Source organism: Mastigoproctus giganteus, chromosome 10 (assembly GCF_048544385.1).
Source record: "Mastigoproctus giganteus isolate SK-2022 chromosome 10, ASM4854438v1, whole genome shotgun sequence".
Taxonomy (NCBI): domain Eukaryota; kingdom Metazoa; phylum Arthropoda; class Arachnida; order Uropygi; family Thelyphonidae; genus Mastigoproctus; species Mastigoproctus giganteus.
Window position 1 is genome coordinate 125,976,308 of NC_143584.1, and position 22,568 is coordinate 125,998,875.

At 37.9% G+C, this 22,568-nt stretch overlaps 1 protein-coding gene across 1 annotated transcript in view; it reads left to right on the plus strand.

Annotated features, from left to right (window-relative positions):
* Positions 1 to 22,568, plus strand: part of LOC150079273 (adaptin ear-binding coat-associated protein 1) — a 132,195-nt gene that overhangs the window by 16,612 nt on the left and 93,015 nt on the right. Inside the window, exon 2 of the mRNA XM_090382495.1 lies at positions 10,675 to 10,775. Coding sequence (XP_090238621.1) covers positions 10,675 to 10,775 — 101 coding nt within the window. The remainder of the gene's footprint in view (positions 1 to 10,674; positions 10,776 to 22,568) is intronic.

A 22,568-nucleotide genomic window follows, 5' to 3' on the forward strand; every position in this document is an offset into this window, starting at 1 on the left:
GTGGATTGGGGTCACATTTGCAGATCTCCAGTCCATGGTTAACTCCCCTGAGTTCAGGGAAGCTCTCATAATTATGGCTAAAGGTTTGCTTACTTCCCTTTGCTTACTCCCTTTAATATAACTGGATATATTCCATCCACCCCAGGTGCCTTCCTTATGTTTATCTTCAACAATTTCTCCTCCATTTTACTCTCAGTTATTACAAGATTATCTAGCTTACTGCCAGAGTTGAATACACCTCTGGCATTCTCCTCGCTGAATAACTCCTCATGTGTGAATGTCGATGCAAAATATTCATTTAGTTTGTTAGCTACCTGAGCAGGATCATCAACAATTGAACCATCGAGCCGACTGGGCTAGCCGGGTGGGTAAAGTTCCTGCCTGGCAACCCAAAGGTCGCGGGTTCGATTTGTGCCTCGGGCTTGGATCAAAGTACTGCAAAAACCTTGGGAGGTGCATTATGGCCACAGAAGCCTATGCGCCAACAACTACCGAAAAAAAATGAACCATCAATATCAAGTGGACCAGTCTGATTCATTCCCTTCCTTCTAGAGTTTACATAAGTAAAGAACTCTTTGCTGTTTTTCTTTGCATCCTTTGCCAAAGATTTCTCATAATCTGCCTTCGCCTGCCTGACCTCCTTTGTAACTTCGTTACTGATCAGCTTATATCTATCATAGGCTACTGTGTCATGTTAATTTATATGTATCTTTCTTCTCTGTCACCTGTCTAATTAGTTCATCTGACATCTATTTAGGCCTAAATCTTGAACAATATTTCTTTGTTCGCATGAAAAGCCTAATAGTTTCCAAGATTAATTCTTTGAATGCTTCCCATTTTGAATTTGCTGTTGGTAACATCATCAGTTGGTTCCACCATATAGAATTTAAATACTGTCTCAGACCACCATAGTCACCTTGACAAAAGCAAAAACCCTTCCCTTTACCCCTAATGGTAGTTACCTCTTTGAGTAAATCCCACTTCAGCACACTGTGATCACTGCCACCTAGTGGTTCCTTCAGCTGATAATCAGATCAAGAGTATTACTCCCTCTAGTTGTCTCTCAAACATGCTGATGTAGGAAACAATCGTCCAATAAATCCACAAAAGCCTTGCTAGTGTGTGAGTGACCAACCAACAAATTCCAGTCAATATCTGGGAAATTAAAAACCCCCATTATATGACTCCCTGATTTACTGGCCCACTCTATTTCCCTGTACAGTTTGTTATTATACTCATCAGAGTCATTAGGCCTATAACACACTCTTACTCTCAATTTTGATCTCCCAATGCTTATGTCACACCAAACTGACTCGACACTGCACTGTCCAGCGATGTCGACTGGCTTCACTTCCTTGGATTTTATGTGTAACTAACAGCATAACCCCTCCTCCCTTTCTGTCATGTCTATCCTTTCTGTACACATACTCCCCAAATTCCAGTTCTGGACTGCTTATGTCTGTGTGACACCATGTCTCTGATATCCCAACAATATCTGCCTTTGATGTCTTGACTAGCACTTCAAGCTCATCGAATATATTAACTATACTCCTAGCATTAGTGTACATGGAAGTATACATGCACCTGTTTCTACTCTTAGTTACCCGAACACAGCCCATGTATTTACTTGTTCCACTATGACTCCCAGCAGTCCTGGAAATTCCCATTGCCTTGCTTTCCAGGCTGCTGCTCAATTGCATTTCAATAGTAGTGCAAGGATCACTTTTACCTCTGCCAGCGGCTACTGTTAATCTATTAGTCCATGTATCTCCCCCAAGCTAGCAGTTTTCCGATCCACCTAACTCTGCCTTGATAGCATCAGCAAATATTCTTGCACCCTTTCTATTTAAGTGTATCCCATCCCCGTAGAAGCAGTCTCTCCTGTTAACAAGCACAGACCAGGCTGAGAAAAATTCTATCCCTTGAGCCTTGCATAATCTTTCCAGGGCAGAATTGATCGACGAGGCTCTCATCATATACTCCCTCCTATTGTGTCTGGAAGAATTGCAGACACTTTCAAATTTAACCCTAACTCACGGCTCTTTTTCAGCATTGTCTTGTACTTGTTAAGTAATTCTGCCGGTCTCCTATTCTTAATATCATTAGTGCCAACCTGTACAACAATATCACCCTTTGTGCCCTTAAAGGATGATATCTGCCCTACAACATCATCAATCTTTGCCCCTGGCAGACATACTGTGGTCCTGTTCCATCTATCCGTTTTGCACAATATGTTCCCTGTTTCCCTGACAATAGTCACCCACAACAACTAGTTCCTTTGGGACCAGCACATTCTGCCTTGGGAGTTGCTGCTGTGTTGTGTGAGTTCAAGTGCAAGCTCTGGCATTGATGTGGGCAGCTAAGAGCTTGATGGGCTTGATGTCATGGTGTATTAATATTGATATTTTACCCTTGTAAAATGCGGCTGTTAATGAGCACAACTGCAAATAAAAGAATTCCACAAAAAGCAAGGGATGGGTGTAATCACCACCTGATCAAATGCACTTATTACACTGTTCTAAAAGTTTCTGAAAAGAGTTGGAAAATGTATCGAAAGAGATTATGTTTAGTTCAGCGGTTATGTTTCTTTGTGTCCTCAACATCCTGAATCTTTTTCCTTTGGGGTTAGTTTTCACCTTGGGAAAGAAGTCTGTTGGCACTAGATTGGGGGAGTAGAGCAAATGGTCGATTCTGTACAATGCCAAGTTTCATCAGAAATATCTTCACAACAAGTGCAGAATGGGTGGGGCATTGTCGTGCAACAAGAATCAGCCGCCTTTCTCGAAATTGCGGCCTCACCTTGGATATGCACTTCAGTAGTCTTTGCAACACCTGTCGGTAGAAAGCAGCAATGACTCTCTCTCTCTCTCTCTCTCTCCAGGTACAAATCCTTGCAAATCTCACCCTGTTTGTCAACAAACACGACCAGTGTTGTCTTGATTATGAACTTCATTAAATGAAATATTTTGGGCCTTGGTGATGATTTTGAAATCCACGGCATGCACTGACAACACTTTATTTCTGGGTGGTACTGAAATGCCCAACACTCATCTCCAGTGACAATACACTTGAAAATTGTTTTGACAAGTCTGGATGAAGTCTTTATATGATGATAATATTTGTTGCTTCTGCTGATATGTGATGTTGTGCAGCACATATTTTGCATAGACCTTCCTTTTTCCTAAATTGTTGTGCAGGACTTGACAAATGTCTCCTTATTCATATCCAAGTCATCATTCTAAGGGTAAAATGATGATCTCTTTCCATAATTTCCAAACTTTTGCAACTCATTGTCCTTATTTTGTGATGTTGATAGATGTCCACTTCTTGGGTCATCGTGAACATCACATATTCATCTCCGAACTGCTTATATTATTCAAATGCACTGGTACAACTTAATGTTTCATTGTCATAAACAATTTTTACCATTTCATACATTTCTGTTGCAGATTTTGCCAGTTTAAAGCAAAATTTGATATTCATTCATTGCTACATTGCAAAATCATGACATGATATGGAATGTTAATGCTAATGAAACTGGTTGTTACTTGCAACCTCTCAGCCTACTAGACAATCTCTGTACTACCATCAATTTGAGGAAGTTTGATCTACAACATACCACTTCCATTTATTTTCAAACTTGTCGAACATGACTGCAACAGCACCAGTCCAGGAATTTTATTTAACATAAATTGCATCACCTTTCTAAATATTTCCTTAATGACCCCTTCTATAGGTAAAATTGTCCTATTTATTTATGCATCCTCGTGCTGCTAATTGTCTTCACTTCCTATTCTTCAGAAATGGAATGGTACATGCTTGGTTAACTCCAAGTAAGAAATTGTAATTATTAATCTTGATAGGAGGGCTTTTCTAGTCAATGTATAATTGCAAAAGTTGGCTGTAACCAGTCTATTGTGTCAAGGTTACTTAAAAAGAAACATGAGACCAGAGATGTCAAAAGAAAATCTGGAACTGAATTGAAATGGAAAAAGTAATGCAGCACAGGACAGAGTTTTGATGCATCTATGTTTCCATGGTTGTTGAGCAAGTTCCATGGGCATAAAATCTATATGGCAGAAATATACTGGGATAAGTGCAAGTGATAGAACTGTCGGATGAAGACATAATGAGCGATCTGAAGCATATTGACCTTGTAAGAAGTCCTTATTAACAAAATCCATGAGACAAAGAATGACTAACCTGAGCTCTAAAGAACTTGTTAATTGAACAATTGAGCAATCAGAATCTGTAACAATCTCTGAGGAATCAAATTTAACCTCCATGGATTGGATTGTAAATGCAGCATTGTGTAGATGTAACAAAGCTTATTACACTGACTGTATTCAATCAACAGTAAAGTTTCTATTAGGCCAAATGTTTGGGATGCATACTGAACAAAGAAAGGCAGAATACATTTTGTAAATGGTGATTGCTACACAAAAAAAATTTTTAAGGAGATTCCTCTGCTCATTATCAAAGACCTCTTTCAAGGAACAGAAAATTGTTTCTAACATGACTGCAATATTGCCATACTGCTTGTAAGGTTAGTACGACATTGCATAATCATTTAATACAATTTCTAATATTCTAATTTTAACTTGTTTCAAATTTTTTTTTTTTTTTTTTAGGTGAAAGAAATTCATGCATGGCTACAATATCCAGTCCTTATCTTGACCAGGAAATAGTCCTGATTTAACATGATTGAAAACTGCTGAAATGTTGCTGCAAGAAACCATTATTCACATATGGTATGATGAACTAAGCAGCAGTTATGTCAAAAATCTGATATGCTCTATGCCAGACAGGTGCAAAGCATTAATTGAATGTTGGGCCAACAGAATATTAATATCTGTTATAGAAGACCCAATGGTCTCACCACTATATTTTTTCTTGTTGCTGGTATATTTATATATACAACTCTTTGTATACAAACTTTTGCAAAATACAGATGATGCTGATATTGACTTTAAGGGATTAGAGCCAGAGGACTTTTAGACTGTGTTGAGGGCAGCTGGACAGACTGAAATAACTCAAGAAAATGTCCAAAATTGGCTTGAACTGGAAGAAGGAGATCCTGGATTTCAGCTTCTGACAGAGGAGGAAATTGCTGCAGATGTTATTAAGAATTCTGCTATGGAAGAAGAAGAAGAATCAGATAATGAAATAGATGAATTACAAGAATCTACAATTAAGAAGAAACTTCTTAGCTCCACAAGAGATGGCATTGTTGCAGTAATAAATTATGTGGACTCTTCAACAAATCAAAAATTGCAAGGGTATTATGAACACCATGGCCTCCATAGCCCAGTTGTCAGGAGCGGGAGTGCAATAGCACACACACATACACTCTGAGTAGACTGGGGTTCAAGCCCCTGACTGCTAAATGTGGTTGATCTGCCAACCCGCACTGGACCAGTTTGGCTGATCATGGTCCATTTCCCTCAACATGAATATGGGAGGAGGCTTCCATCCTGCAGTGGATTGATAATGACTGCAGTTTACTTTTTTTTTTTATTAACACCTAAGAACTGTGAGGGAGATTTCTAATTAAAGAACAGCAGCAGTCTGTTCAAACAAAACTTGATAGTTTCTTCAAACCTGCATTATTACATTCAAAAACAAGTACAACTCCTGAGTCTTCTGTTGATGGATAAATGTATTGTCATTTTATAAAGTCTCTACAGTGATATATATATTTTTTATTTATTTTCATCAGCACTACCTATATTATTAAATTTTCCATTTATTTGTGTTCTAAGGTGTTTTGTCCTTTAGGACTATCTTTTGCTTCACTAGTCTGGATTATCACTTAACCCAGATGACCTCTCCCCAATTAATCCAGATTAGCAAGGATTTACTCTGTGTGTGTGTGTGTGTGTGTGTGTGTGTGTGTGTGTGTGTGTGTGTGTGTGTGTGTGTGTGTGTGTGTGCATTCACTGAAAACTTGAAACAGCTTTTAGATCATTGGTTTAATACTGTTGTACAGATTAGGACAATAGCCTCAGTTTAGAACATGTGAGCAAACTAGTTTTTTTTTTTTTTTTTTTTATGAAAACTCCAAGCACAAGAGGTATTAGAACCTATAGTACTTAGTACCATGTATGAGCTGAAGGTTAAAAAGATACTTCGTGACATTAGATTTGAAATTCTGTAGACTGTAATTTTTAGGAAATAAGCATGGAGGGAAGTTGAGGGAAGTTTTTAGGAAATAAGTATGGAGGGAAATTAAGCTAAGCTATACCTACAATCTAGCATGGAGGGAAGTTGTTCCACATAGCAGAAGTTGAAGGAATAAATGAGGAAGAAGAAAAGTTGGTTCTTTGAGTTTGAAGTTGGACAGTAAAAGAATGCTGATTGATTGTGGCATGTGTTTGGGTTGATTTGGAAGAGAGTGGGAATTTAGAAGCCAATTCAAAAGAATAGTGGTGATCATGAAAACAGGGCATGCAGCAGAAACAGAATGTCTATGAGACAGAAAGAGTGGAGAGACTTTGTTAGAGATGGGTCATTAATTAATTTATAATTTACCTCTTTTGAATGGAATCTGGAAGCCTTAGAGGTGTTTTGGGTTCACTGCTCCAGATATGGGGGTACAATATTCTGTGGTAGGGTGGATTTGCAATTTGGCCAGATTGCGCAGGTGTTAGAAGAAAAGTAATGCCAACTACCAAAGAGCAAACCCAGTTTTTTTAGATGCAGAGGAAGCAACATTTGTGATGTGCTTAGGCCAAGAGAGATTAGAAGTTAGGCCTCACTTAGACGAGGCCGACCGGGCTAGCCAGGTGGGTAAAGTGCCTGCCTGGCAACTCAAAGGTCGTGGGTTTCGAATCCCGCCTCGGGCTTGGATCAAAGTACTGCAAAAACCTTGGGAGGTGCATTATGGCCACAGAAGCCAATGCGCCAACAACTACCAAAAAAAAAAAAAAAAAAACTTAGACGAGTGGTCAGGAGTGAGAGTGCAGTAGCATGCTCTTTGAGTGTACTGGGGTTCAAGCCTGTGACTGCTAAATACAATTAACATTTGTATTGATGATTTATTGTAAACTCCACTGACCTGTTGGTCATGATGGAGTATAAACAAGAAATAATCAATATATGTGATCTCATCTAGAGATCTGAGTGTCATTGAAGATAAGCATAGGAGCAGAAGAAACCTTTTTATGAGATATAAGGGAGGACTGAGTTTTAGAAGGATTGAAATGAACTAAGTTATCTTTGCTCCACTGGAGAATTACCTGGAGTGTGTGTGTGCGCAGGGCAAGGTTTTTAAAACTGGATGGTGGATTGAAATGTGTTAACATCAGCAAAACTATGGATAGGATTTCCAGTCAATGGAAGGTTATTAATGTACAAGAGGAAAAGAGTGGGAGAAAGGTTAACCTTGGGAAAAATCTGCATTAGTAGAGAAGTTACAGGTGATGGTAGAGAGAGAGAGAGTCGTCTACCATCACCTGCAGTGAGCTGTCAGAGAGAAAACTGGATACCCAATTACAAAAAACAGTTGGCAAACCATAAGATGGAAGCTTATTTAGGAGACTTTTATGCAAACAATTAAAAGCCTTTGAGATGTCAAGCTTTTCCATTGAATTTGTCCATAGATGGGTAACATAACCTAGTACTTCACCAGTGGGTCAACACTGACTGAATCCATACATTTATCAGATGGGAGGTTTCTAGATAGTTTAGGAGCTGGTGGTTAATAGAGTTCTCCATTTCTTTAGAAAGAGTAGAAATAAGTGTAGTGGTATGATAATTGGATGGAAAGGATTTGTCACCCTTTTTAGGAACTGGATATGAGCAACCTCAACTGGATATGAGCAAATTTCTAAGCAGAAGGGAAATTGGTGGAATACGAAAGTGTAAAAAGGTGACATAAAACAGGAATAAGCTTAGGAGTACAGGTTTTGAGAACAAGTGAGGAAATACCATCAGAACCTGGTGCTTTCTTGACATCAAGGCTATTCAATTCTTTTCTTCTGACATCCTTTTTACTTGAAGAGCCCAGAAAGTTGATTGGAGAGGAGAGGAGTAGCGGGGACTAAAAATAATTGCTACCTCAGCTAGTATTGTTAGCTGAGGTGGCAATATTCGTGTTGTAAGTTACTGAATACATCACAAATGTTGTATGAAGTAATAAAGTTTTTGGATGTGGCATACACACAGCAAGGGTATACCCAACTCCTTGACATAGCATGGCCTCAACAGTGCCCCAAGCATACACACTACTCAGAGTGCTTCCAGTCACTGTCTGTCGAGGCAGTGGGATTATACACTATCTGATCCGAATGCCTCCACAGACAGCACCTTCATGATGCCCCACCATCATGAAGGTGCAAACAAAGGATTTGGTTGTCACAGAATGATGGGACTTGAAATTTGATCCACTTGACTTGAATGTCACCTGAATATTGGTTCCACGAGCATTTTGGATTTGAGGTAGCAAGCCCAGCTTCACATACCCAAGCGAATGCCTGTAACAGCCTCGAGGATCATTTTGCTATAAATACATCAATTTTGTGGCTGTGCATCTCCATAATGAATAATGAATTCATAGCAAACCTTGTTTTCTCTTAGCTGTGCACAAAACTGAGGCTGTTGCCCTCATCTGTATAATAATAGCCACTCCAATTATAGTAGCTGTTGTAGATTGAGGCTTTTACCCTATTATGATTGTTAGTGTTTATATTGACACAACTGCCATTCATCTTTATATGATTAGGAAAAGAAAAAAAAAGCAAATTTCAAGGTATTTTCCACGCACATGCATTTTTTTCAAATTGATATAAAACTTTCTTTAGGCATTGGTTCAGCTGTGTACATCATATGACCAAAAGTGTTTGTGGCAGATACTTCCTCAAATAGTGTACCATGTTATAAATTTGCCATTGCATCTATATCAGCTGAGACATTCCACTATAGATCATACATAGTACTCTCCACCTGGGCACCATAAATATCAACTTAATGCTACTTGTCATATGGGATCATACTGGACATTGGTGTGGACAGTGATGCCAGAAAGTTAAGACTGGCCAGCTCAGAGCCTAGACTTCAACCCCACTTAACAGCTGGGGTGAATTGGAGCACTGGATTAGGCTGCAATCAAAACAACCTTTTTCCATATTGGTTCTGGCAACTTTTTTGTAGAAAGAGTGGAGGCAAATTCTAGCTAACACCTTGAAATTGGTACCGTTTATATATCCCTATTATTTATTTGGAATTTTGAATAAAAATTCCCTTTATTATAATTAACAGTGTGTGAATACTTTTGGTTCTTGTCCTACAGTGTAATTTGAAGGGGGAAATAATTTCATTTTATTTTAAAATAAACGAAAGAACTTGCTCTTCATTTAAAGAAAATTAATTTAATATGATGAGTTTGCAAAATAGTTATTTTCAGTTTTTTTATTTTTTTTATTTATTATATACCCTCCTCACATTAAATTGTTTTTCTTTAAACTGAGCAAGTGCTTTTTATGACAATATCATTTTAACCTGTATAAATTATCTGTACTATATGTACAGCATTGTCCTTTTCCATGTTGTATTATGGATATCCTGAGTACATCTGCAGTAAGTTGCACCATTTTTTTTTGTGTGCTTTTTTTTTTAAATTCCATTTGTGTATGAGTATAATATGACTACCTGAAACTCAGCAAATTCCAAGATCTAGTGAGAATTAGATCCCAAAGCTGGATATGGGAGGTTCAGCTGTATACTGTAATTATTGTCATAAAAAGGGATTGGGGAGTAGGTTGTTGTTGGTAAGGATGATTGAAGAGGTACTTTTAATAAATTCAAATTAACCTCAGGACGATGCTTATGCCATTAAGTTTCATTAGTAGTACCACTGAATATTGTTAGTGCATAATTTTTAAAAGGGACAGTTTTAATTTCTTCTGTGCAGGGGGATGTCTGTGTTGAAGGAATCATGTGGTACTAGTATAACAGTAATTTCCATATTGAGTTGTATCCAGGCAACTAAAGCTTATGGAGCATTAACTTATTGTGTTTATAAATTGTTTTAGGAAATTTGGAATGTGTATGAGGAAAAATGGAAGTTTTTGGAACTTTACTGCCATGTAAACTTTTTTTTTTTTTTTTTTACAAACATCAAAACTATTAAAAAAAACAATTATGAACTGTAAAGCTTAAATACAAACAATATCATATTGTAGAGATATAAATATAGACATTTGCCACACTTATGCTCTTTGTATAATTCTGTTTTGTGATAGTATAATTTTAATTGTATTAATTACATATACTAATATGTATTATTTTTTTTCATTGACTGTGTAAAATGCAATCATGATAATTATTCATTCCAAAGTGCAGATTGCTTTTTATTAGTCTCTTAACTCTTTCTTAATTTACAAATTTACTTTTTATTTTGATTATGTAATAATTTATGCTAATTGCTGATTTTCTTAATTAAACTGAAGTCATCACTCCCTTCTTTCAAACATACTTTTGAGTACCCTGTGCTAGTATTTTTTAGAACTGTACTTCTATGTACTAAAGCAGGGAGGACAAAAGGTACTGAGTGGTATAGTTAGTATCAAAGCACTTCATTGCGATTGTCAGTTCTATTGTTGATAGGCATCTGTTTATTTTCTGTAGGTGTAACTTATGTCAGATTTCTAAAGTTTCTTTTGACTTGATTTTCAGGGCAGCAGACTGGAAGCTTGATGCTCCTGACTGGACAGGAAGGTTAAGGGTAGTTTCTAAAGGTAAAGATTGTATGCTAAAATTAGAAGATAAAGCTTCAGGTGAGCAGTTTGTTTTTTTTCCATCATTAGTCTGTGTGTGTTTCTGTACAGCATATTAAAATTTTGGAAGCACAATTGTTAGAATGACTATTTTAATTCTTGGATTAAATAGGCAGGTTCAGTTTTTGATCTTGAGAATCAGATCTTTAAAAAGATTATGACAGATAACTAATCAGTGATGTTTTTTACTCTTTGCTTTTTACACTGAGTGTTTTTCCTTATTTGTTATAATATTGTATAGGGTGAATAGCAGAAAGCTATTTTACTATTTCCAAGTTAAAAAAAATAATTTCTTGGTGATATTTTAGGTTATATGTACAAAAAAAAGAAAAACTGAAATCTGAGTTAAAATTAGGGGCTAAAAAAAAAAAGTTGGCGATTTCTTTTGGACAAATTAATCTTTTTTTTTTTTTTTTAATTTTATAGATATTTCATATTACCGTATTTCCCCATGTATAAGACGCACTTAATTTTGGGGCCCGAAATTTGAAAAAAAATGTATTACATGAAGTTATTGAACTCGAGTTTTATTCATCATAAAATTCATACAACTCATCACTGTCAAAACTCCCATCCATTAGCTTGTCCTCATCTGTGTCTGATGACGAATCACTGTCTTCATATATTGCCTCGTCCTCAGTTCCATCTATGGCATTTGAAATGCCACACTTCTTAAATGACTTGACAACGATCTCAATCTTGATATTATCCCAGGATCTTTTCACCCAGATACAAACTTCTCCTATAGTTGGTTTCTTCTCTCTTCCTGCTGGTGTCAGATTGGCCCCAGAAGACTTCATCCATTGGTTTCATTCGTCTCTCATGGCAGCTTTGAAGGGTTTGTTAATGCTGACATCAAGTGGTTGGAGCTGGGATGTCAAGCCTCCAGGTATGACGGCAAGTTTTGTTTTTTGCTCTGCAGCAATCTTCTTTGTATTTTTTGTTATGTGTGCCCTGAACTGATCAAGCACCAATAGGGCAGGTTTGCGTACGAGCCCACATGATCTCCTGCTCCAAACTTTCTCAAACCAGATCTTCATCCAATCCTGATCCATCCAACCCTTGTCATGAACGTGGACATTCACTCCTCGAGGAATGTCTTCTTTTGGCATTGTTTTGCGTTTGAAAATCAGCATAGGAGGCAGCTTAGTTCCGTCGGCACAACAAGCTAGAACAACTGTATAATGGCTCTTCACAGTTACAGTTTTCATCCCCTTCTTATCAACAGTTCTGTTACTTGGGACATCAAATTGAAGGGGGACTTTGTCCATATTTGCAATCTGTCCCAACTCAAACTGATGTCTCTTCCGACATTGAATGACAAAACGATGAAATTCAAGGACCTTCTGCTCATAGCTTTCAGGCATCTTTTGAGCAAGTCTGGTGCGTGTACACATGCTTAGTCCATTCCGCTTCATGAACCTGAAGTACCAATTGTGTCCTCCTTTGAAATCAGTAACTTCTTTTTCATCAGCAATTCTTCTTGCCTCATGCTTGAACCATCTTTGCGGACACAGGAATTCCAATTGCCTTTTGCTCTTCAATTCCCTCTCTAAATCAGGCCATTTTGCTGACTTGCCTCTCATGGCCTTCTTCTGCCGTGGCGTTTTCAGTAGGGTTTCTTCTTCCCGTAGCCAGTCTCGGATTGTTTTCTCAGTTGGAGGAGGACCAAACTTATGTTCAGCAGCACGATTTCCATTCACTTTTGCAAACTGGATCACTTTTAACTTGAATTCAGTACTGTACGAAAATCTTTTCTGAGCCATTTCTGGGCAGAACGTGGCAAAACATAACCTAATATACCGGTAACAAGTGCGAAACAATGAGCTCAAAGATAACAAGCGCGAAAAAGCGGGAAATGCAAGTAAAAAAAAAAAAAAAAAAAAAAAAAATCTACAACCACTGTATAAGACGCACTCAGATTTAGACCCCAGATTTTTCGAAAAAGATGCGTCTTATAAATGGGGAAATATGGTAAATATCAAGATCATATTCAAACAAGTTAGTTAATGTATACAGTGTGTTAAATTTCAGGCACATTAGTAAATAGTGATAATTCATGATTTATAACAAAATAAAGCAACCCATTACATAAATTTTTTTACAAAGATTCTTGAAATATTCTAAGTAAGCATTGAAAAGTTGAAATGGGGTCAGAGCTTATGTTCCATTTTTACAGTAATATTTCTATAAGGAAAACTGGGGAGGGAATACTATGAATTTGGAATTGAACTTGCATTGGATACATATGCAAGTTCGATTCCAAACATTGAAATGCATAGGAAAAACTATAAATTAACATGTGACACAGAAGCCTATGGTAGAAATAACCTGGTCTGTAACCAAGTTACAAAGGAGGTTAGGCAGGCTAAGGCAGATTACGAGAAATCTTTGGCAAAGGATGCAAAGAAAACAGTAAAGAGTTCTTTACTTATGTAAACTCTAGAAGGAAGGGGATGAATCAGATTGGTCCACTTGATATCGATGGTTCAACTGTTGATGATCCTGCTCAGGTAGCTAACAAACTAAATGAATATTTTGCATTGACATTCACACATGAAGAGTTATTCATAGAGGGGAATGCCAGAGGTGTATTCAAACATGAAGTTTTCTGAGCAGTGCAGACTGTCTGCAAAGGTAGCTCATGGTGTCTTGTCAATGATATACAGAAATATTTCTAGCAGGGATAAGGAGGTGATTATTCCCTTGTATAAGGCAATGGTCAGACCACACCTTGAGTACTATATACAGGTCTGGAGGCCTCATTTTAAGAAGGATGTAGAACTGTTGGAACAAGTACAGAGAAGGGCAAAAAGATTAGTGAATGGAACAAAGGGTTGCTTTTACGAAGAAAGGCTTAAATTTTGCAAATTACAGTGTCTGGAGACTAGGCACCTGCGAGGTGATCTGATTGAGGTGTATAAAGCCTTGAATGGTTTGAGCATGCTCAATGCTTATGGGATTCTTCCTCTTGCTCAGAATAATTGCCCGAGATGGCATAAATTCAAATTGAGGAAAGACGGTTATAGGATAGATGTGCGGAAGTTTGCTTTCAGCCAGTGGGTGGTTGATTGCTGGAACAAACTTCCTCTGTTGTTGTAGAAGTTGATAGCTTAAATTGATTCAAGGCAGAACCTGACAAACATTTGGAACGAGTGGATGGGTGAAATAAGGGTTTTTTTTTTTTTTTTTTTTTGCTGATGCTATATAAGCTTGCTTTCTTGCATCATGTGCTAATGCTAACTTAGAACCATCCCAAGGGGCCAACTGTATGTGTCGAAAATTTTGCAGCAACCCACATTTTTCCTTGTCAATTAATGTGAAAACATGCTTTCATTTATGCTGATTTTTGTGGAGTTGGGAGTGAGGGAAGAGTGGCTCTGAAATCATAGCTGGGCCTGAAATTTTCCTAAGAACCAATAGAACATAGGTTTGGCCTCGATCCAACTTTTTGTTCTAGAGTAATATTCAAAATATACTTTCGTTTATATGAATAGATTTATGTGGTAGGTTGGAGGCAGATATGACTGATCTTAAAAGCTTTCCAGGGACCAAAGAAATATGCTCAAAATGTGATATTGATCAAATTTTTTCTTATTAAATAATGCCTAAACATTGATAAAACACTTCCATTACAAGTTAGGTAACGTACACAGCGCATTACACTTGCATTATGCATTCTATTTTTTTCTTAAAATTAATTCAATTTTCTTTTTCATTATTTGAGACTAACTGAAGTAAAAATATAGTTATCTTCTTATCAATTAATAACTAAGATTATAACTAAGTATAGATGTAATAAAACTATTTTTACCTTCTCTTAAGTTAGCCATTCGGTTTAATTACAGATATATAATATTCATTACTTTCCTGTATTTTTATTTATTTATTTTTTCTCTCCTCTATTTAGATGTCAAGTAACATCTATATACTATGTGTATCTCTTCACAGTGACACTATGTTCATGAGTCTTACATAACAATATATAAAAATGCACGGACTGCCTAAAGTTAACAATGCTGCATTAAAACAACATTTAATCTATGAATTTTTTTTTTTTTATACAAATTGTTTGGAAAAAAGAAATAATTTCTCGATTTTCTGTTTTTATTTTCTATTTTTAATGAAATTTGGGATGCCCAACAAATCTTTCTAGAAAAACCAAATATAAATTTTTCATTAAAATCCATCTACTAGGATTTGAGTTGTTACGTGCAGACAGACAAACATTGTGAGGACAATAGGAGCATTTATGCTAATGTGCTTAAAAATAGTCAAAAATGATTGAGTTAATTCAAGCTATTGTGCATTGTTTCACACTGTTATCTTCTTTCGTTACTGTAATGATTCTGTAGGGAGGGTTGTGGAGACATTTAATCTGTGTGAAATTCTGCAGTATGGGGATTGTGACCCCCCCCCCCCCCCCAATGTTGACATGGCAGGGAAGATCCCTGCATATACCTCACCTTAAAATGCTTATATCACAGCACTTTGAATATTTCTCATTCTCATTTTTTTTTCCCTTGGTCAGTGCAATGCTCAGCCCCATAACATTTAAACTATATCATAATAGTCACAGTTCCCCCCCCCCTTTAATTTTCAAACCCAAGTGCTGATTTTTAGTCGTGCATTATTTTCACGTATTGCTCTTCAGAAATCTTATGATGCTATTACACATGAATGTTTCTGAATGAAATTTCTGTTCATTAATGTCATGACATCTTTAAAAATATTTTTTAAATTTATTTTGTGTTATATTTATAAATTATATTTATATTTTTCATTTGTTATGAATTGTGTTAATTACAGTAATTAATTTTTTAATAAAGTTTAAAACACCTAGCTTTTTTTGTAATTTTCCTCCTTATTCAATCGTTCTCCTAACATGATGATCTTGAAATGAAATGAGTAGTACACACTTGATAATGTTCTCTAATAGTGATCATGGTTGGTGCATTATAGCCTAGGTTGCTGTTGCACCAGTAAACCCAAATCAAATATAATAGTGATCAAAAGGAAAATTATAAATTGCTATTTATCAGAGTGCAGCATTGATGCTAAAAAAATTCAGACGCCAGTGGTTTTTGTCTTCTTTACCTCCCATGCCAAGCCCCTGTTGCTGTGGGAAGCAGTGATTGTTACTATAGTAGATTGTTTGCTATGCTATGGAAAGTGCAGCTAAGAGCCTCTTTGCAAATTTACATATGTGAAGATGTAGAATGGAATCTCTTTGGGAGCATTTTAACTATAGCTATCTCCACAGTTGCTGAATTTAAATTTAGTTTATTGATATTGATCTAGCCTTCAGAGTTTTTTTTTGAAAGGTATTGAAGAGTACATCAGGATTGGGAATTTTATTTTGATCTAAAATTTGCATATTTTTTCCTGGAAAGAATGGTTATTCCCACATGAACACTTCTGGTTTAAATTTCATGTGATCATTGTGATTATGAACCATCCAACATACTGGGTAATGGTCATTCAAGATGTATCATAGTGACTGAATAAAGTGTGCAGGTGCACCATCATATACAAACTACATGCATCAGTTTTTCACCCTCTAATTTGCTTAGCCCTCAACAGATGTTTTTCATGTTGCATTCCATTATGAATAATAAATACATTGTCATCTGGCACATTAAATGCATGGCAGTCATTCCTTTAAATCAACAAACAAGCACACTGTTTTTTAATAAATTATTTTCTGAATTCACATTGATTGTCTCACGAGTGTGTTATATGTTATTTACCATATTACGCTAAAATCATGTCATTTGGCATCTGGTTCTGATACTAAAAATGACATCGCACAATTTTAGCACAGCTTTTCTTAAACACCATTGTTTTCAAAAAAAACTTCCAGGAGCATTGTTGATTGTTTTTACTGTCCCAAATCTGCTGTAGAATTTGAAATCCAGTTCTGAATTACCCTCTACATAAATAAAAGTATGTTTCGGTCATTACTCAAGGAAAAATCAGTCCAACAAATTTTCAATGTTTTGTTGGTCTTTGGGTGGTTTCAGGTCAAATGCAGATTTCCTACACCAACCATCCTAAATTCCCCTTGCAAAAACAATGATAAATTTGAAATGGTAGTTTTTCTGTAATCTAAGAGTTATTTGAAATATACTTTTGGACCTTTGCACCATATATGATGCACACAAAAAATGAGGTTAACTCATTTTTTTTGTTTGTTTGTGTTGTTTGTTATTTGGTTTTTAGGAGCATTAGCAACTAAGACCAAATTGTTCTGGGGATATGCGGTGGTCATTCCCTGACCTTTCCGCATCCTCCATATTTGGTGGTCACGGGCTCAAACCCGGGTCTAATCAAGAAGTGTGTGCTATGCAGTGCTGCTCCTGCCTACCTCGCTACGGATGCGCCTTTTTTTTTTTTTTTTTTTTTTTGTGCATTATATCTCCCCCCCCCACGCCAAAATAGAACTGCTACATAAATCTCACTTCAGACTGCTATCCATTATGTGAACATTACATATTGAGGTTTTCATAAATGCTTCCTGATTACAGTACAGAAGTTTTTAATCCATATATGTATCGGTAATAAATATTACAAACTGTGAGGAGTCTGACACTGAATCATTTATAACTAGTCTTTCTCCTAGTGTGTAACTACATTAGGAGCATTGTTGATTCTTTTTGCTGTCCCAAATCTGCTGTAGAATTTGACATCCAATTCTGAATTACCCTCTACATAAATAAAAGTATGTTTCAGTCATTACTCAAGGAAAAATCAGTCCAACAAATTTTCAATGTATCCACCCTTGTATCCACCATAGTAATTTGCTCTTGATGCCACATTCAGTTGGTACAACGATTATATGTTTATGTGGGCCAGTAATAAAATCTTTACTGAAATGTAAGTTTATGATGTCAGAATTATTCTTTTCATCCAATTCCTTTGTGGTGACCACATAATAGCTAATCAGTTTAGTCAAATATGATCATTCTTAACAAATCTGTACTGTGATTAGCTTATAGCTACATTATTATAGAGATGATCTTGCATTGCAGTAGAAGTCTGCTTAAATGAACTCTGCTTAAACACCTTGCCAGATTAACCAATGCTCTTCTCTTCCTCTTTAAAACGTATTGTCTGATGCCCACAGAACACTGCAGTGTACCATGGGAACTAGTTGACTATGATTGTAGCTAGTACTAGTGTAACACACCACACCATGCCCATCTGTTGAGGTGTATGCTTCCCAACAGGCCAGTTATGCTTTTGTTCCAAACTGTGTTTATGCCAACAAAATTACTTAGTTTAGTATCAGTAGAGGCATATGATGCAAGAAAGCAAACTTATATAGCATCAGCCAAAAAAAAAAAAAAAAAATCCCATTTCACCCATCCTTGAACTTATTTAAGTTTTCGACCTCCAATATGACAAATGGAAGTTTGTTCCAACTATCAACCACTTCCTGGCTAAAGGCAAATTTCGTCATACCTATTCTACAATTGTCTTTCCTCAATTTGAATTTTTCCCCTCAAGTGAGTAATCTGAGAAAAAGAAAAATCCCATCAGCATTGAGCTTTGTCAAACCATTTAAGGCCTTATACACCTCAGTTAGATCACCTTGCAGGTGCCTAGTCTCCAGGTGCTGCAATTTGCAGAACTTCTTTCTTGGTAAAAACAACCTTTTGTTCTACTCACCAATTTCATTGTTCCTCTCTGTACTCGTTCCAGCAGCTCTACATCCTTCCTAAAATGAGGCCTCCGGACCTGTATGCAGTACTCAAGGTGCAGCCTGACCATTGCCTTATACAAGAGATAATAACCTCCTTATCCCTGCTAGCAAAATTTCTATATGTTGACAAGACACTATGAGCTACTCTTGCAGCTTGTCTGAACTGCTCAAAAAAATTCAAATCTGACTGCACAGTTATCCCCCCAGGTCCTTTTAATTCTCTACTAGCCTGAGTGTAGTACCACACAGTTGGTACATTACGCTGGGGTTATGCTACCCATATGCGGTACTTTACATTTGTCAATGTTAAACTTCAGTTGCCACTGCTCAGCCCATCTGCTCAATTTTTCTAGATCCTGTTGCAGTAGTATACTATCATTACTGTCATTAATAACCCTGCCCACCTTTGTATTGTCTGCAAACCTAGACATTAACTCTGATATACCTTCATCAGTATCATTGATAAATACAGAAATCAATACTGGACCCAATATCAAATCTGGGGAACTCCATTAATAACATTAGCCCACGAAGAGCAGCATCCATTGATTACCACTCTGTCTTCTCCCATTCAACCAGGTGCCTCCGTAGCCAGGTGAGCAGGAGCAGCAGTGCATAGCACACGCTTCTTGATGAGACCGGGGTTCGAGCCCGTGACCACCAAATACGGAGGATGCGGAAAGGTCGGGGAATGACCACCGCATATCCCCGGAGCAATATGGCCTTAGTTGCTAATGCTCCTAAAAACCAAATAACAAACAAACAAACCCATTCAACCATCATTTTATCCATTGCAGCAACTTGCTCTTAATGCCATACTGCTCTAATTTGTACAGTTGTGTTCCATATGCAACAGTATCAAAAGCTTTCCTAAAATCCAAATATATGATATCAAAATTATTTTTTTGGATCCAGTTCCTTTGTGACCACATCATAGTATCCAATAAAATTTGTCAGACAGGACTTCCCCTCAACAAACCCATGCTGTGTCTGAACTATAACTGCAGCCTAGATGATCTACAGTGCTTCTTAAACCTGTGACTCCATAATATTCCATGGAACAGAATTTAAACTACCAGGTCTGTAATTTCTCATGTCACCCTTTGATCCCCCTTTCTGAATTGGATATAGATTTGCACATCTCTTAGTCCAAGGAAGCGTTTATAGTTATGGTTTAGGGTTTGCTTACTTCCTTTGCTGCCTCCTTTAATATCACTTATGATCCACCCCAGGTGCCTTTTTATGTTCAATTTCAACAATTTTTTTTCTCCACTTTGCTCTCAGTTATTACAAAATCATTTAGCTCCCTATTAGAGTTTGATAAGCTTCTGGCCTCAACTTCCCTACAGACTTTCTTATGTGTGAATGTAGATGTAAAATAACTCAGTTTGTCAGCTACTTCAGCAGGTTCATCAACAATCGAACCATCAATATCAAGTGCACTAATTCGATTCATTCCCTTCCTTCTAGAATTACATAAGTAAACAAGTCTTTGCATCGTTTACCAAAGATTTCTCTTAATCTACCTTTGCTTGCCTAACCTCCTTTGTGATTTGATTGCAGACTTGCTTATATCTTCAGTAGTTTTGTGTATCACCTGATAAAACTTGTGCATTTTTCTTCTCTGCCACAAGTCTCATTAGTCCATCTGCCATCCATTTAGGCCAGTACCTTGAACAGTATTTCTTAGTTGGGACAAAAAGCCTAGTAGCTTCCAAGATTACTTCCTTGAATGATTCCCATTTAGAATTTGATGTTGGTAACATCATCAGTTGATCCGATTCCATAGAATTTAAAAACTGTCTAATACCACTGTAGTCACCTTTACACAGTGTGCTGATGTGGGATTAAGTAAATCCCACATCAGCACACTGTGGTCACTGCCACTCGTGGTTCCTTTATCTGCAGATTCTTAATGTCATTAAAATGTTCTTAATGTTCTTAAAATAATCAGTTCTGATAATCAGCTCAAGAGTATTACTCCCTCTAGTTGCCTCTCGAAAATGCTGCTGTAGAAAGCAGTCATCCAATAAATCCACAAAAGCCTTGCTAGTGTGCGAGTGACCAACTCATGTTCCAGTCAATATCTGGTAAGTTAAAATCCTCACTATAAGACAATCTGATTTACTGATCCACTGTATTTCTCTATATAGTTGTTCATTGTGCTCACCCCTCAACGTGGGCACTTGTACGTGGTGAGGGGACCTCCCAGTGACGCTGCTGGACTTCCAGACTAGCATCACTGGGATCTAACACCCATATCTTGGTTCCAGGGTTACATCTTTGGAATCCGGCGTGTGCAGCCGTGCACCGCGACCTGTGGAATTCGGAACGGGGGATCCTGGTGGTTGAGGGCCCAGCCTTAATACACCACTTTGGCCCCTGCTTCGACAAGACGGGTGGTCCCGGACCGGCCCCGACTGGGATCAATCGGTGGGTGGTTCTTACTGCTAGGGTCAACTGCGTTTCAATAAGTCTCCCTCCCTTTGGTCCTGGGACGGGATCAAGGCTTATTGGAAACGTGGGTATGGTGCCTCTAAGCTAACTTGGCGTCCCATTCGTGTACACAGTACCTGCTAGTTCACGAGTGGGCGTCCCCTCGTAGGGCTCCGTGGTGGGTGAGGTACTTAGGGCATCGGAAATTTTTATCTTACTCCTATGAGTAATTTAAATCCTTCTTCTTCTGGGGCCCCAACAAGGCCCCTACCTAACCGAGATCGTGACACAGAAAACACCTCTGCAAAAAGAGCCAGGACTGAGGATACACCACCACCCCCATCAGCGACACCGCTTTTCCTCATTCTCCATTCCACCGGAGAGCAGTCAATTGGAAAGATGTCACCCTTTATTCAGAAAGGATTAGAGGAGTTGGCAGGGTCACCTAAATCTGTAAAAAGACTGCGTTCTGGCGACCTTTTGGTCGAAGCTTCTACCACAAAACAAGCGGAAAAAATCATGAAGTCTACATCCATTGGGGGAATACCGATCATCGTAACCCCCCCCACAAAACTCTGAATTTTTCACGTGGTGTTATATCAGAATGGGACCTTCTTCATGTTTCTGAAGAAGAGATCTGCTCAATTAAAAGACCAAGGATGACAGCTGTTAAGAGAATATCGATACGCAAGGATGGGAATCTTGCCCCTACCCGAGTTCTTATCCTCACGTTCAACACTCTACGGCCTCCCTCCTAGTTCCATCAAGGCAGGCTCTCTAAACTGCCCAGTGAGGATTTATATCCCAAACCCACTGCGGTGTTTTAGATGCTAAAAATACGGCCACTCACAAACATCTTGTCGTGGTAACTTTGCCTATGCTCGATGTGGTGTTAAAGACCACGAGAGCAAGGAATGTTCAGCTCCAAAACCGATCTGTGTCAACTGCCAAGGAGAGCACCCCGCCTACTCTAGAGCATGCCAGCGGTGGAAGGATGAAAAAGAAATACAAAAACTGAAAACAGAACTGAATATCTCCTACCCAGAGGCCAGAAAACGTATCCAACCAATAAATAGCGGGAAACCTTCATATGCCCAGAAGGTTTCTGCTAAGTGCACTGTTGGGACACAAACTGAGATGACTATACCACCAAGAGAGTCATTCACTCAGATTGCACGCTATTTATTGAGTTCACAAAACCCCACCAAAAAAAACACAGTCAGCTGCCACTCCTATATCCGTACCTCCTAGTGCTCCACCACTACCAAAGTCAAGTGGTAATGAAAAGCTAAAAAGTTCGGATGAGCCACCCGTAACACCAGAAACAATGGATGTAGAGAATAAGGAGGTACCGGATGAATCAATCTTGGAACTCTTTGCAGAGGAAGAAATGGACATGGGACAGCGTCCATTCTTCCCCAAAAAAGATAAATCCAAGACTGAAAAAAGTAAGCCCTCAGCAACTCGGAAGCCGCCTGACGGACCCACCAAGCCAAAATAATGGCTAAATTTGTACAATGGAATTGTCGTGGATTCCGGCGAAATACAGATGACATCAAGGCCGTCCTGCAAAAGCACGAGCCAGTTTGCATTTGCTTGCAGGAGACTTATCTAAAGGCAAACGATAACCCCACCATGCATAACATAACACT